Source organism: Chanos chanos, chromosome 3 (genome assembly GCF_902362185.1).
Source record: "Chanos chanos chromosome 3, fChaCha1.1, whole genome shotgun sequence".
NCBI lineage: Eukaryota > Metazoa > Chordata > Actinopteri > Gonorynchiformes > Chanidae > Chanos > Chanos chanos.
The window spans coordinates 27,081,535-27,095,480 of NC_044497.1; the positions used below are offsets into that span (position 1 = coordinate 27,081,535).

The 13,946-nt window shown below is 41.6% G+C and overlaps 1 protein-coding gene across 1 annotated transcript; it reads left to right on the plus strand.

Moving 5' to 3' along the window:
• The first annotated feature begins 4,562 nt into the window (after nt 1-4,562).
• On the plus strand, nt 4,563-13,085 carry c1ql4a (complement component 1, q subcomponent-like 4). The gene is made up of 2 exons (XM_030769479.1): nt 4,563-5,111; nt 12,906-13,085. The coding sequence occupies exons 1-2, from the start codon at nt 4,566-4,568 to the stop codon at nt 13,083-13,085; spliced, it is 726 nt and encodes a 241-aa protein (XP_030625339.1). The 5' UTR covers nt 4,563-4,565.
• Nucleotides 13,086-13,946: the final 861 nt, after the last annotated feature.

The window sequence follows — 13,946 nt, forward strand, 5'->3', positions numbered from 1 at the left end:
AATGAGCACAATATCGATGACAATACAAAAGCACTGATACACAGCTGCAGACACCCAAGCCATCCTTATTGTTAATCAGCGACTGAAATGTGCTATGTCGTTTTAATGCGTTTCCACAGACGTATATAAGCATTTAAAGCTGTTTGATGTGTGTGGGATTGCCCTGGGGGGGTGGGGGTGGGTGTGGGGGGGTTTCTTGTTAGTCCATGTCTGTGTGTGACACTGGGGATTAGCGGGAACAGGTCCTGGGTCTCTGGAGCCTGTGTGTGCTTCCTTCACTCTGCTCTGTGTGTTTGTCACACAGTCCAATAAAGGCACACGCTGACTGAGATACACCCAGTGCTATGGACACAGGTGTGTTAGGAGAGATACAGATATTCTCTCAATCCTGTGGGATACTTAAATACCCTAACAATGTTACTCCCAGAGGTTAGAGTATTTTTGGAGTGGATATCACATTTTACTGTCATTTTGACACTTTTAGTCATTGTACACGTATTCACAAATGCATGCAAACACACACACACACACACACACACACACACACCCTTACAGACACAGACACCTGCACACAAATAAACACACTTCCCAAATGTGGCCAGAGGCCCCTGTGGCTGAAGTATATTTATGTTCAGCGTAGCAGCACAATATATGAGACAGATTAGAGCAACAATTCAAAGCTGGTCTTATAACTCCCATAATAAATTGAACGTCCAGCGATGCCATCAAATTCTAAAACTACGGGTGCAAGCAAGCTCTCCCTCAACAACTCAGACTGTCCCTTAACACTCATAAACAAAAGATGGCAAGTAGAAAACAAAGAGACGATTATGAAAAGAGATATGAGAGAGAGAGAGAGAGAGAGAGAGAGAGAGAAGATGGGGCAGACGGCTTAGAGACAAGTGCATATTTCAATATTTTTCAATATTAATCAGCTCAGTAATATTTTAACAGCCACTAAAAATCCAATTCTCAGTATATTGCCTTTGACTCCTGGCGATGATTATACGTTCAGTGGAGGCAAAAAAGCTGTACTGGAACAGTGTGTGTGTGTGCGTGTGTGCGTGTGTGCGTGTGTGCGTGTGTGCGCGTGTGCGTGTATGTGTGCGTGTGTGTGTGGAACTGACTGACTGAACCACAAAGCTGTGCTTACACACAATTTAACTCATCTCTGTAGCAGACAGTATACCCAAACTCTTCCTACATGTCCCACCTTTTCCCAAATCCCCAAAACAAAGCCTCTTCCAGTGAACCAGCACATCTCATTTCATTATTTTGGTGGGGATATCTCAAATTTCCCCATCCTGCCCCCACAAACCGCTTTGCACCATCCCTTCCTTTTTTCCTCCCTTGATAGTGGTCATATCTAAAAAAGAGGTGGCAGAGAGTAATGAAAAAGAGCCATCAATATGTATTCCCACCGCTCCCACCTTGCCCATTCGCCCATTAAACTTTAAAAATGCAGATGTGTGATTAAGCCTGACAGCGAGAGAGATAGGATGAGTTATACAGAATTCTCAATGGATCTGCATTCAGCCCCCATATTTAAACACCATTAGCACCAGTACTAATGCAAGCTACACACTGGTGCTATGGATTAAGTGATGACGAATTGCTCTTGCCAAGGTCAGAAGGTCGTTTCACAGATGAATTTTGGTTGGGAATTTCGGTGTACCTCCCCCAACGCAAGACACACACTCTCTCTCTCTCTCTCTCTCTCTCTCTCTCTCTCAATGTCTATTAAATGACGACTTCATGATTGAATGATTGATTGAAGTGAAAGTCAAATTTTTTCAATAATGTTACTGGTAGAGTTGCTATTATGTGATAAAGATTTGATTTAGTCACGCTGTCTTCCATTCTTGAGTTAAGGGTAGTGTTTGTTACAATGAATTATACATGCTGGGTCATTATAGGCTAGAGATATATATCATCATGTTATTGAAATAAAGAACATGATATCATTACTTTTGATAACAGTGATACATGCCAATGCTGAGAATGGGTAATGCTTATTTGTGATGGGGTGACAGAGAGAAAGAGAGAGAGAGAGAGAGTGTGTGAGCGGAGAAAGCACAATGTTCTGTGTGGTGCTGTCTTTCAGTAATGAGGTCTGAAAGCTTGGGAAAACAGAGTCACATAAGCAATGACCTCCAGAACTCTAATCGCCCCATTCCTAACCCTTAAAATTAACTGTGATCATTTTATACTTATGTATTATCTTTTTCCGATGCAATCACAACATCTCTACACTGGAATGTAAAGTTAGATCTTTCTCCTGTGTTGGCTACTTGGCTGAGTAAACACTGAGGTTAAGGAGAGCAAGAGTAAAGGAGGCAGAGAGAGAGAGGGAGGGAGAGAGACAGAGAGAGAGAGGGAGGGGGTCGAAGCATGAGTGAACACTAGAAATCTCACAGGTGCCGGAGTATGTACTCGGATTCACTGTGTTGGTGGTTGTCGCAGCAGCACCCCGAGACATTTTGGGAGAGCTTGGTGGTTTAATTAATAGAAACTAGAGATCCATTCAAGATTAAAAGGCGCTCACTTGTTTAAAACCTGTCGACTACAGTAGAAGCATTTGGTTCGTAGTAAGCCATTGGTTCGTGCAACAAATTTAACTCCAAAAACTTCGGAAAATATTAAAGGCAGCGGCATGCTGGAGAGTATCCATCTTAAACATCGCTGAGTTCTTGTTCTTTCCCGCTTTCTGATAAACCGCTCTGAAAGGAGATTGCCGTTAAAAAGTCTGCGCGTGCTGCAAGCTTTTTTCCGGTCTTAACGGAATGGAGTCGCTGAGGATGTTGCCCATGTAAACTACTGGACACTTGCCGTCTTACTTTCAAGTGTCGTGTAAAATCGTGTCTTTCTCAATCGAGTGATGTTAGGCAGCGGATGAAGACAGTGTTGAAAAACATATGTGTAAATATCACTGAAGAAAATGTAAGTACCATTGCAATGTTAAAACTGTTGCAGCGTTCTGTGTTCAGAATTCACGTCCGTCACTTTGTGAATTAGCCTTAAACTTTTTTTTCTAATGTTGTCATAATGATTATGGTGATGGTGTTAATGAAGCCTTTTATGGTGACCGATCATTACTATGCTATCAGAAAGATGTTAACGTCAGGCTAATTTTAAAACGTCCATAAAGTGCAATTGTTCATAATCTTTTGGATTCTCTCCGAAAATTCGTTTATTCAACCTCATATTATGTCGCTATTCTGTAAAGAGTATCTGGTCATAAAATGTTCGTCATTAAGTTTAGTTTTGACGTTATTGTAGACTATTCAGTGTTTTATTCACATGTGAGAAGAACTGAGGGTATTATCTAATTAACAACGGCTTTTTTTGCAGACCAAATTATGAAGAATTTTGTCTGTTGCTACCAGAGCACTCAAAAACTGGACGATCGTTGATATTCATGTATAAAACGCAATCATATAAAACAGAGGTTTTGAAGGATCAAAGATTTTATTTTTCACTTTCTTTTTTCAGCCACGAAACGCTGGGTGCTATAAATGCACAGGACCAAATTGAATCTGGCATGAGAACTTCAGAGTGCATTGATTTGTTTTTATTTTGAGTCATGAGAGACTCAACTGACAGAAATTCTCTTTCCATAAAGTGAGGTTTTGTTTTACTTTTGGGAACAGTAGAGGAGGGTAATTTTGCTATGTTGCATCTTTAAACGATTTTCATTTTTATTGTAAAAGCAGTACGATAATTGCACGGAGCCCTTAATGAGCAGAATTTTGTGATACCTCTGTTGCCAACTGACTCTTAATAAACTTAGGCTTTAAGTTAGGCTTTGGTTTATTATCTGCAAACAGGAGGCGGTTAAATTTTTGCTAAACTGTTAGTGGAAAAAGGCCGGCTCTAGAACTTTCACTACGTCTGTCATGACTGAAATCTCCAACAATCAAAGAGAGAAAATGAGTAATAGGAACAGGCTGGGGAAAAAAATCAGGCTTTTTTTTTCCAAGTCAACCATCAACATCTGTCATGTTTTAAATAATTGGACATAGGACTGAAATAGTATATTAACTGGCTGTTAAAAACTCAAATGTTCAAGGCTTCAAGGCTGTCTGGGCAAGACAGCAATTTCTTTTTTGCTCTCTCTCTCTCTCTCTCTCTCTGTTCATTTTAGTGCCACACCCTCATAGTCTAACTGTCACTCTCTGTTTTCACACTCATCCCTATCTGTCTTGCAGAGCTGAGTACTGGTCTACCCATTGTCCCTTGGCTCTGTATCCTTCTCTGTATGCCTCACGTACTTCCTGGTCCAGTTGTCTCATTCATATATTCATCGTTTTTCCATCTCCCTGTCCACTTTATCTTATTTTAAACACACATCTTTGCTTCTGTCTCCCCACTGTACAAACTAAAACCCTTCCCACCCCCCCCACCCCATCCCTCCTTTTTCAGATTTTCAGCCTATATTAGTTCCAGTCCCATCGTCCACCGTGGCAGGCACCATTCCGTCCAAAGGAGAGGAGGACTTTCTCACGCTGGCCGCCTCTCGGCTGAGCCGCCGCAAGCGTGTCATAGGTGCAGCAGTGGGCGTGGCCATGGTCCTTGTTCTCCTGGTGGCCATACCCCTTTTGGTCCACAGCACTAAAGGGGGCGGAGCCGGAAATGCAGGAAGCCATTACGAAATGCTTGGCAGTTGTCGGATGGTTTGTGACCCTTACACCCCTTCCCAAAATGGCCAGGAGCTAACGGCGGTCTCCCCGGCACCCTCTGAGTTCACAGGGAGAAGGGGCAAGTCCGGATACCGTGGACCTCCCGGACTCCCAGGACCGCCTGGTCCCCGAGGGCCCCCTGGAGAGCCTGGTAAGCCCGGTCCACAAGGGCCACCTGGCCCTGGCCCAGGAGGCTATGTGCCCTCCTTCTACAGCCCCAAAATCGCTTTCTATGCAGGCCTACGCAAGCAGCATGAGGGCAGTGAGATACTCAAGTTTGATGATGTGGTCACCAACGTTGGCAACTATTATGAGCCCAGCACTGGCAAGTTCACCTGTCCACTGCCTGGCATCTACTATTTCACCTACCATGTCCTTATGAGGGGCGGGGACGGAACCAGCATGTGGGCTGACCTCAAGAAGAATGGCCAGGTCAGAATTTTCATATTTTCAAAGTCTCACTCTATGCTGTGTTATCACTGTGCCTTTGAATTTTTCTTTTCCTCTTCCTTTGCTTCAGCAGGGTCATCCGTATGTCTGGCAAAACTTTTTTCTTTTTCTTTTTAATAATCTTCTGTTTGCGTTACAAAACCTCCAAAAGGGTGCCTCACTCTTGGAGTGGGCAGTGAAAGTGTATCTGAAAGAAAATCTGTCTTTATGACTGTCTTTATGATCAGTGTGTTTCTTTTAAGATCCCACATTAAATATCTGATCGGACACATCAGTGTGATTTCGGGTCCATGAGGTATCCCTCTGAACAAAATTAAGATTGTGAGAACATGAGATATTCAAGAGTAAAAAACGTGATACACAGAGGGTGGGGAGAGATGTGAAATCTACTCCTGTTTAATTTAAATGTCTCTAGCATGTGTACCGTTAAAAAACACTCATATACAGTATACACACAATATAAGTAATGTCTTAACACATGTATGTACATGCATAAATATTTAAGCATGAGTACACACACACACACCATAAGCAAGTATACCCTAACAGGCTTTTATTCAGGCTTTCTCCCTTCACACACACACACACACACACACGTTACAAGTTTTAACTACATCACAGTTTTAGTACACTAATGCATCCATTATTTCCAGGTTACAAGGACTTTAAATAAAACATGCTAATGCACTTGATAAGTTGTCAGAAGGTCACTTTGGCATTCCAGTAAATCATTTTGAATGAATCACCTTCACAGAATCTCTTTTGAGGTTTCACCTCTGAAACTAGACCACCACATCGATGGCCCTACATCGTCCTTTACCCATTATTATATCTAAAATTATATTTTTCAAAATTCCTAGTACACAATATGTCAGAATGAATGGTAATTATATAATACATGCAAATTACACAATTACAAAAACACCCCAAAATTATTAAAGAAATTACTTTAAAAGGGAGACTACGTGTATGGGGGTTTTGGGTAAATATTTTCTGTCTGTTTCAAAACAGAAAACATATTTTGAGCTTGATTATTGTCTAAATGGAAGTGGAAAAAAAGCACACTGGAGAAGGCTCTGTCTCCATGTGGAGCAGCCAGATTACACATCAAATAAATAAATAATGCAGACAAAATTGACAGGTTCTCTTTTCAGTCGTTCATTCCCCTGGCACTAATTAAAGACTGAAGGCAAGACAGGAAAAAAAAAATGGGCCAGACATAAAAAAATATAATAATAAAAAAAAATGTTTGATAAATCTGCAAAGGGGTTTGAGGATTATAAGACCTCCTGACAATATAAATCAGAATACAAAAGACATCAAATATTTTCATACCTTCAATCTGTGGTAGGCAGTCACATCATATACTTTTATGAACTTGCTTTACTCACAAATCCATATTATATATATATATATATATATATATATATATATATATATATACACACACACACACACACACACACACACACATACATATATACATACACATACGTTTATGTTTCTCATAGGGTGGTGGAGATTTTTGTTGTTTTGTCAATTGCCTAACTCTCTGGTTGGATATGTGAGAAGTTGTCTAGAAAGAGGATAAACGTGAAAGAGCGTTTAATCAGCCCCTGGGCTTCCATGTACAGTTTAGTATTGTCATGCAAGTCCGCTCCTCTTGTTAAATCATTCATAACTCTTAGATTGGTTCCACGGCACAGCACTCATGCCCCCTCTTCTGCATGTTCATTGATTGCCCATTAATTATCTTTTCGCTCAACTCAATTATTTAACCCCATCTCTGTCCATCCCAGGCCCATCAGGTGGCCGCATTCCAATATTGTGATGGCCTTCAAAACCTGATGTGTAAATCTGTGCACAAACCCTAGGAACTTGCTGGTGTAATGCAACAAGACAAAGAGGATGAGGAGGGAGACAAAGAGAGAAAAAGAAAGAGAGACAGAAAGCTGCAGTCAGAATCGTTTCCTACTCCACACAAGGTGAATACAATATCGAAACACCTCAGGCCAGATCACTGTCAATCAGGAATTGGCATTCAGAAAAAAACAAAAGCTCTACTAATAATGTACTGATAATGCAGGATTCAAAACTGGCACCTGGATTCTGAGTGTTCTGGAAATTCTTCAGAATGAGTCCACAGCATCAGAAGGATTCTTTAAACTTCTTGACAGATGCTTGGAGACTCAGGAATGAGGTGGCAATTCTCAGAGGTGTCAAGACAAAAGAGACACTGTACCGAAGGGATTCTTGGAAGTCTGTGTTATTTTGTTAATGGAGATTTTTGAACTGGAACAAAACATGAAATGACAGTTTCATATAAGGAAATGAGCGTTATCACTTTTAAACTTTAACTGTTAATCAACAAGGTCATCGAATGAACAAATCAACCAACTAACAGTGGTTCCATTCCATCTACATTGTTATATCCTCAAAACCGACACCCAGCCTTGGTTGTACCATGAATCATTGCTGTCACCTGTTGTGTGGTATACGGACAGCAGCAGAGACCGTGTACAATATGACGGCTTAGCGGGTGTCCACGAGGGACGCAGTGTGCCAGTGAATTGAGAAGCTGGTTGAAAAAAGGACATGGACATGGGGTGGAGGAGGAGGGAGGGAGGGAGGGAGAGAGGGAGGGCGGGGACAGCTAGAGGATGGCAGTGGCAGACAGGCCGCTTGACAGGAAGATCAGGGGAGGAGAGGAAGATAGATGGCTTAATAGAGATCCACAGACAGTGGGCTGAGAGACGAGGCTTCTGGGAGGCCGGCGCCATGGTCGGAATGAGGAGTAGAGCTACAAGACAGATGGGCAGCCTCCGATACATGTCACGGCCAGACAGGTTAACAAGGCGTCGGCCGAGAAGGCAAAAAAAAAAAGAGATAACAAGAGCAGACCTAGGCAATGCATCGTTTTACTGGTTACGCATGTTTTATAGGGCACGTTGGGGTCCTAATTAAATGTAAGGCATTCCAGTGATTGCTATGTGGGTTTATTTGCATACCGCCCCACCTGGATTGTAGTGACTGTATATGCAAGTGGAGAAGTGCTGTGAGACATTCTAAGGTAATGTGAAAGGCGACCTCTCCGTGAAGGCAGGGTAGGGTACGTCTGAAGGCCTCCGAGAGGTGGAAGACAGACCCCAACAGAGGCGAGCTTAAGAGTCCCAGGGGTGCACCTAGACCGTCACGAAACCTTGTTCCTGCCACTGATCCATTACCTTAAGCTGTTCTTTAAGACACAGTTCCCCAATCCATTCAGTATTACTTCTGCTGTCCATTTTTCCAAGGCTTAGCGGTTGACAGACAAAAAACGATGTGACCGAACCCAGTATATTTGCCATACTTTGATAATGCTGGTCCAAATAGAAATTATACCAATGGACAAATGTGATCTTTGCAATGGTTTGCATTTTTTTTTTTTTGTTTTAAATAATTTGGTTTAGTCCAAAGTGGTCATTTTTTTTTTTAAGTGTAGCTGTCCACTGCCGTTATAACCTTACAGACATGTGAGCAACTGGACTCAATGGCAAATGATAATGAGATTCTAATGACTGTTGCAGCAAGTGATTTGTGAGCAGATGGGAAAGGATGAGTTAAGGAATTAGAGCTGGGCTCCTCTCCGTATTTAATGAAAGCGACTCTATATTATTTGTAATTAATTTGATACTTTGCCTTTCTCAATTTAGAGGCAACCCAACGTTGAAAAATGTTCACTGCTCATTTTGGTGGCTGCATCACAGCCATCTGGCCCAGCTAAAATGTATTCATAATCAAACTTAAGAGAAAAGATGAAAATGCCAAAGTTCTTCACTATTCCACCAAAACATTTTTCTGCTCTGGGCAACGACTGCCGCCAACTGAATAAACCAACGGTGCCACCTGAGAATGGGCTATGATTTATTTCTCCTTTTCTATTGACATTTTCATTATCCGTGCTTATCAAAATAAACAAAAAGAAGATTAAATCGTCTGCTACCTCCATTTTGTATGGTATATGATGTGTCTGTATCACTACTGTTCATGAAAGATCTTAGAACATATGGAGAGATTAGTCACGGGAGCACTGACGTTTCCAGCATTTGAGATACTGCTTTTATGGCTCTTGTGTTTTTTGGACTAACAGGGCGTGGTCAGCTTCTATCTTCTGATGCTAATGTGAATATGATTTATGAGGTGACATGGAGATAGTATGTCGGTGCTGTTTTAATGCTTCTAATTCCCAGTTCTCATCATTAATCAGCTCAGGGCTCTTAATCGCTTTAATTTATAGCCCCACAGGCTCTACATTGTATTTTCAAGTCACCTCCAGAATCCACTGTGCAAAAGTTGACTAATATACATTTCATTTTTTTTTCTTTCGTTTAATCGCCCCCCTCGTTCTTTTTCACCTGTCACACGTTCCTTTAATAGATCACCAAAAGGTCAAGCTCTTTCATACGTAGTGTTAAAAATGTCATCGCCTGTCTGTTAATGACCAGTACCTGTTATAATAAATGTCTCCAGGACCAGTGACATGAACAGCTGAAATATAATGAGTTTCTACAGTAAATTGGTAAGCTCTAATTGTCCAATTGATTACTCAACGACAAGACGATTGTGGTCTTGAGGTACATAAAATTCTTTAAAGGGCGCGTGAAAATCAAGAGACCCCTTGAATCTTCTTGGAATTGATAGATATAACTTCATGTTAACCATGATCATCAGCTGTGGACATATCTTTAGTCAAGAGTGAATTCTAACAGTGTGTAAGCTTCAGCACGGAGTGCCTGTTAAGACAATTATGCCAATTAGGCACAGCTCAGAAAGCCTACAAAAATGATTTGCTTGTCTCAGTTTAATCTTGGTATCCCTCAGGAGAGAGAAAGGAACTATTCAATAAATGTTCAATTTCCAACCCTTTTGGCTTCCCCCCGACTCCCTCCCCAGCTATGTGTCGAGTCCCTTAGGTAAGTTTAAGAGCTACTTTTCCATTGTCTCCGCTCAAAGAGGTCTGTATATCACTCAGAATGAATCCTGTCAGTTTTATTACCGCTGAAGCAAGGCACCGCTGATAAAAAAAAAGAAAGAAAGAAAAAAAAGAAACAAGACTTCATATACCCCACACATCTCTGTGGTCTCACAAAATAGCTTTGCTTGATCAGTCCGTTATCCTAACCTCCCCCTCCCACTTCTCTCTCTCTCTCTTTTTTATTCCTTTCTTGTCCTCCAGTCTATCGTCAGTCTTTTCGCTACACATCTCAGCTTGTATATAACTGCCAGAGCCGCTGCGCCCTCCTGCCTCTACCCCCGCCCCCCACCCCCGTCTCTCTCTCTCCCCTTCCCCTCCGTTTAATGGTGCCCCTGTAATGAAAAGTCCTGGCAGAATGAGCCCCTGGCTGGCCCGAGGGTCCTTGCTCTTGGCTAGCGGGGAGAGCCAGTCAGCATACTGTTTCAGAGGAAGCCTGCTTCAACGTCAATATCAATCTCCAGTAATCCCAAAACACCCCCCCAACACCCCCCCAACCCCCAACACCCCCCCCCCCCATCCCCCCACCCACCACCACCTTCCGACTCCGTCAAAGACAAGCTTTCGTCTCGCTTACATCTGACAGACGCTAGAAAACACTGAACGGATACAGTGTCCGTTTCCTGTTTAGGAATACACTATGCCTTGTGCATGGTGGCCAAGGTGGAACAGCGTAATCTCACTGCAGAAAAACAGAAGGGGTGGGACCAGTCGTAACGAGAGAAAGGACTTAAATGCTGGATGCTTCCATGTCGCCTAATTAAAGTGACCACATGAATTTTAGCATTGGGCCTGAGAGTATGCCTGAGGGAGAGAGTGCCCCTTCGCCCAGTTAGTCAAACTAATGAGCACCGTGACACGCGCTTCAAATCACTGGGGAGTGAGGTCTAGACCATCACTGTCAAACCAAGCACTGATCTATCGTTTCATTGACCACGGCTATTGATGCATGTGACGCAATTTTTGATGCCTTTTTATGTTTTTAAAACACAATAATAATAATAATAATAATAATAATAATAATACAATTACATCAGTCTGATTTTAATAAATTGATGTTTATTTGGATTTTTTTTCATAGCTAAATCTATTATTGCTTTTAATACCATCAGTGATAGGTGATAAACACTGTTGTAGTTTCATGTAAAATGTATTGATTGTTGAGTTCAGTGGCCACAGACTCACATGGTAATTGAGAGGAGCCATTAGATTATGGCAGTGGCAGTGAGGGTTAGCACTCCATGGAGCGCCTGTTGTTTTTTTTTTTTTTAAATGGGGGCTGTAGTTGTGCAGGGAGGGGGGACTCCCTGGGGACAGGCAACCCCATACCATGTTAATCAGTCTCTTTTAGACCGGACAGGGACATAGTTAAGTGTAGCTTGCTGACGGCGAGTACGTGACACTGTCACTAATAGCATAACTGACAGACATCCAGCCTGTATTTTTGGCCCCGCATTTTTTAATGCTATAAGTGAATTAAACATTAACACAAAACACAAATAACACAAAAACATCCTTAATTTACGGTTTATAACCCACGATTGTGTAGGCTTTTTTTTTTTTTTTTGAATATTACTTTTGTCTAACATCCTGAGGATTTAACCATGTGGAGTTGCTTTAAAAATGAAAAGTTTGTAAGGTCTTGTATTTTCATTTAGCAATGTCATTATCAATGCACGCCATTCTACAGAAACATGTGTCGTGTGTCTGGGAATTCTGACAGAGACTGAGTGGCCTTAGCAGTGCTGGACCTTAAGCAAAACACAAGACAGTCGACGTGTGACGTGAGCCTGAGGGTTCCCCATGTCATGCCTGATTCTTTTTTCTCCTCCATAATATTTACACATTTACTCCACATCCATGTCTTCGTGATTTTTGCATTTTTTTGGACGATTTCCTCACCTCCTTAGTAGGGAGTCTATTGAGGAATGCATGTTTATGTGACTGAGTGAGTAAACCCAATTTTAAGTGTTAACAAACAAGTATTGGATTCGCTGCTGAGAGTCAATAGCACTGATCTGTCAAACAGAATGCAAATGAGGCCGTCTGGCTGTGAGCCACAGCCACACAAAGGTGTGCGTAACACGTGCAACTGAGATTAAACTCAAAAAGGGTCAATACCTGCAAAGGATACAGTGTGTTTTCAGCCCCCTACCAAACAACACATACAACATCCCTGGTGTACTCACTGATCTATACCCCCCCCCCCCCCCCCCCCCCATCTTACTCCACAGGTTGGAACCTCACGGCTACAATCAATAAGAGGGAATATGGTTGTGTTGTCAATCGGAGCCCAGATCACCAGGTCAACACGAGATCCATCCATTTAGCCTTACACGGGTCTTGTCAAACAGCATGTCTTCAACACAGACACCATGCCAGCGCTCTAGGGAAAAAAAAAAAAAAAACAATTACACTCGCCTCTCCCAAGCTAATGAGGAGACGTGAGAGTATAAATGAAGGAAGGAAAATAAAAAGAAGGGCTATATGTGGGCCGTAGGAAAATAAGCCCATATTCAGGATACTAAAGCAGGAATCTCTTGCTGTGAGGTCTGTGAAAATATAGCAGCTCATTATATACTTAACCATTAGGTAAGCGTTCAGTTGGTAAGCGTTCAACAATGTTCGATAAATTTGGCACAATTTTGCTGATCTTCTCGAGTGCTTTCAAAAACACAGATATGTAAAGTGGGTGGAAGTGTATGTTGGGAACACGTATCTGTCCTTCGTCTGACTGTCTCTTTGTTCCTCTGGCTGTGTGACAGGTGAGGGCAAGTGCTATTGCCCAGGATGCAGACCAGAATTACGACTATGCCTCCAACAGTGTGATCCTGCATTTAGATGTGGGAGATGAGGTGTGTGTGCAGCTGGACGGGGGGAAAGTCCACGGGGGAAACACCAACAAATACAGCACCTTCTCTGGCTTTCTCATCTATCCTGACTAATACGTGTCCTTTTCACCGTGCTCACCTGTGATTTCGATGTTTCACTCACACCTGAGGGCATCGAAACCACCCTGTCAACCCTACCCCAAACACACGCATGCGCGTGCGCATGCACATATACACACACACACACACACACAAAGAGGACTTTCCACTGACTTCAGTTTTACTTTAACTAAGATTAATAAGCCTAACCCTAACTTTAACCATAACCAGACATATGAAAAAAACATTTTTTGCCATTTGTTTTTGTTTTAAAATGTATACATATTTTTTTTCCTTTTTTAAAGGACAGGTTTTATTTAGTGAGGACCAGCAAAATGTCCCCACATTTTTTTTTTTCAAATATTCCAATATTTCTGAGGAAAGTCTGTCCTCACAAGATTTATAAATACAAAACCATGCATATACACACACACACACACAAATACACACCCTAAAATTTCAGGATAAGATGGACAGAAGCATAGACTGAAACGAAGAAGGGCTTCATAGTCACGAGTTGCGTGGTTATAATAAACAAAAATGATCAGTATCAACATCAGGCAAGAGAATTCATCGAAATGTTCTTTGTATGTATGTGTAAATTATCATCTGAATCCTATACATTCCTAAACACATGAATATAGATTCCTTATATAAAGAAGTGTAAAATGTATTTTATATATATATATATATATATATATATATATATATATATGTATGTATGTATGTATATATATATATACATATACACACACACACACACACATATATAAGCGAGGGGGAGCTACTCTCTCAGCATCTGCACCAATAGATATACATGTAACTGTTAATGTTATACGAGTCCCATTCTGTCTGTGTGCTATTCCAAGCACGGTA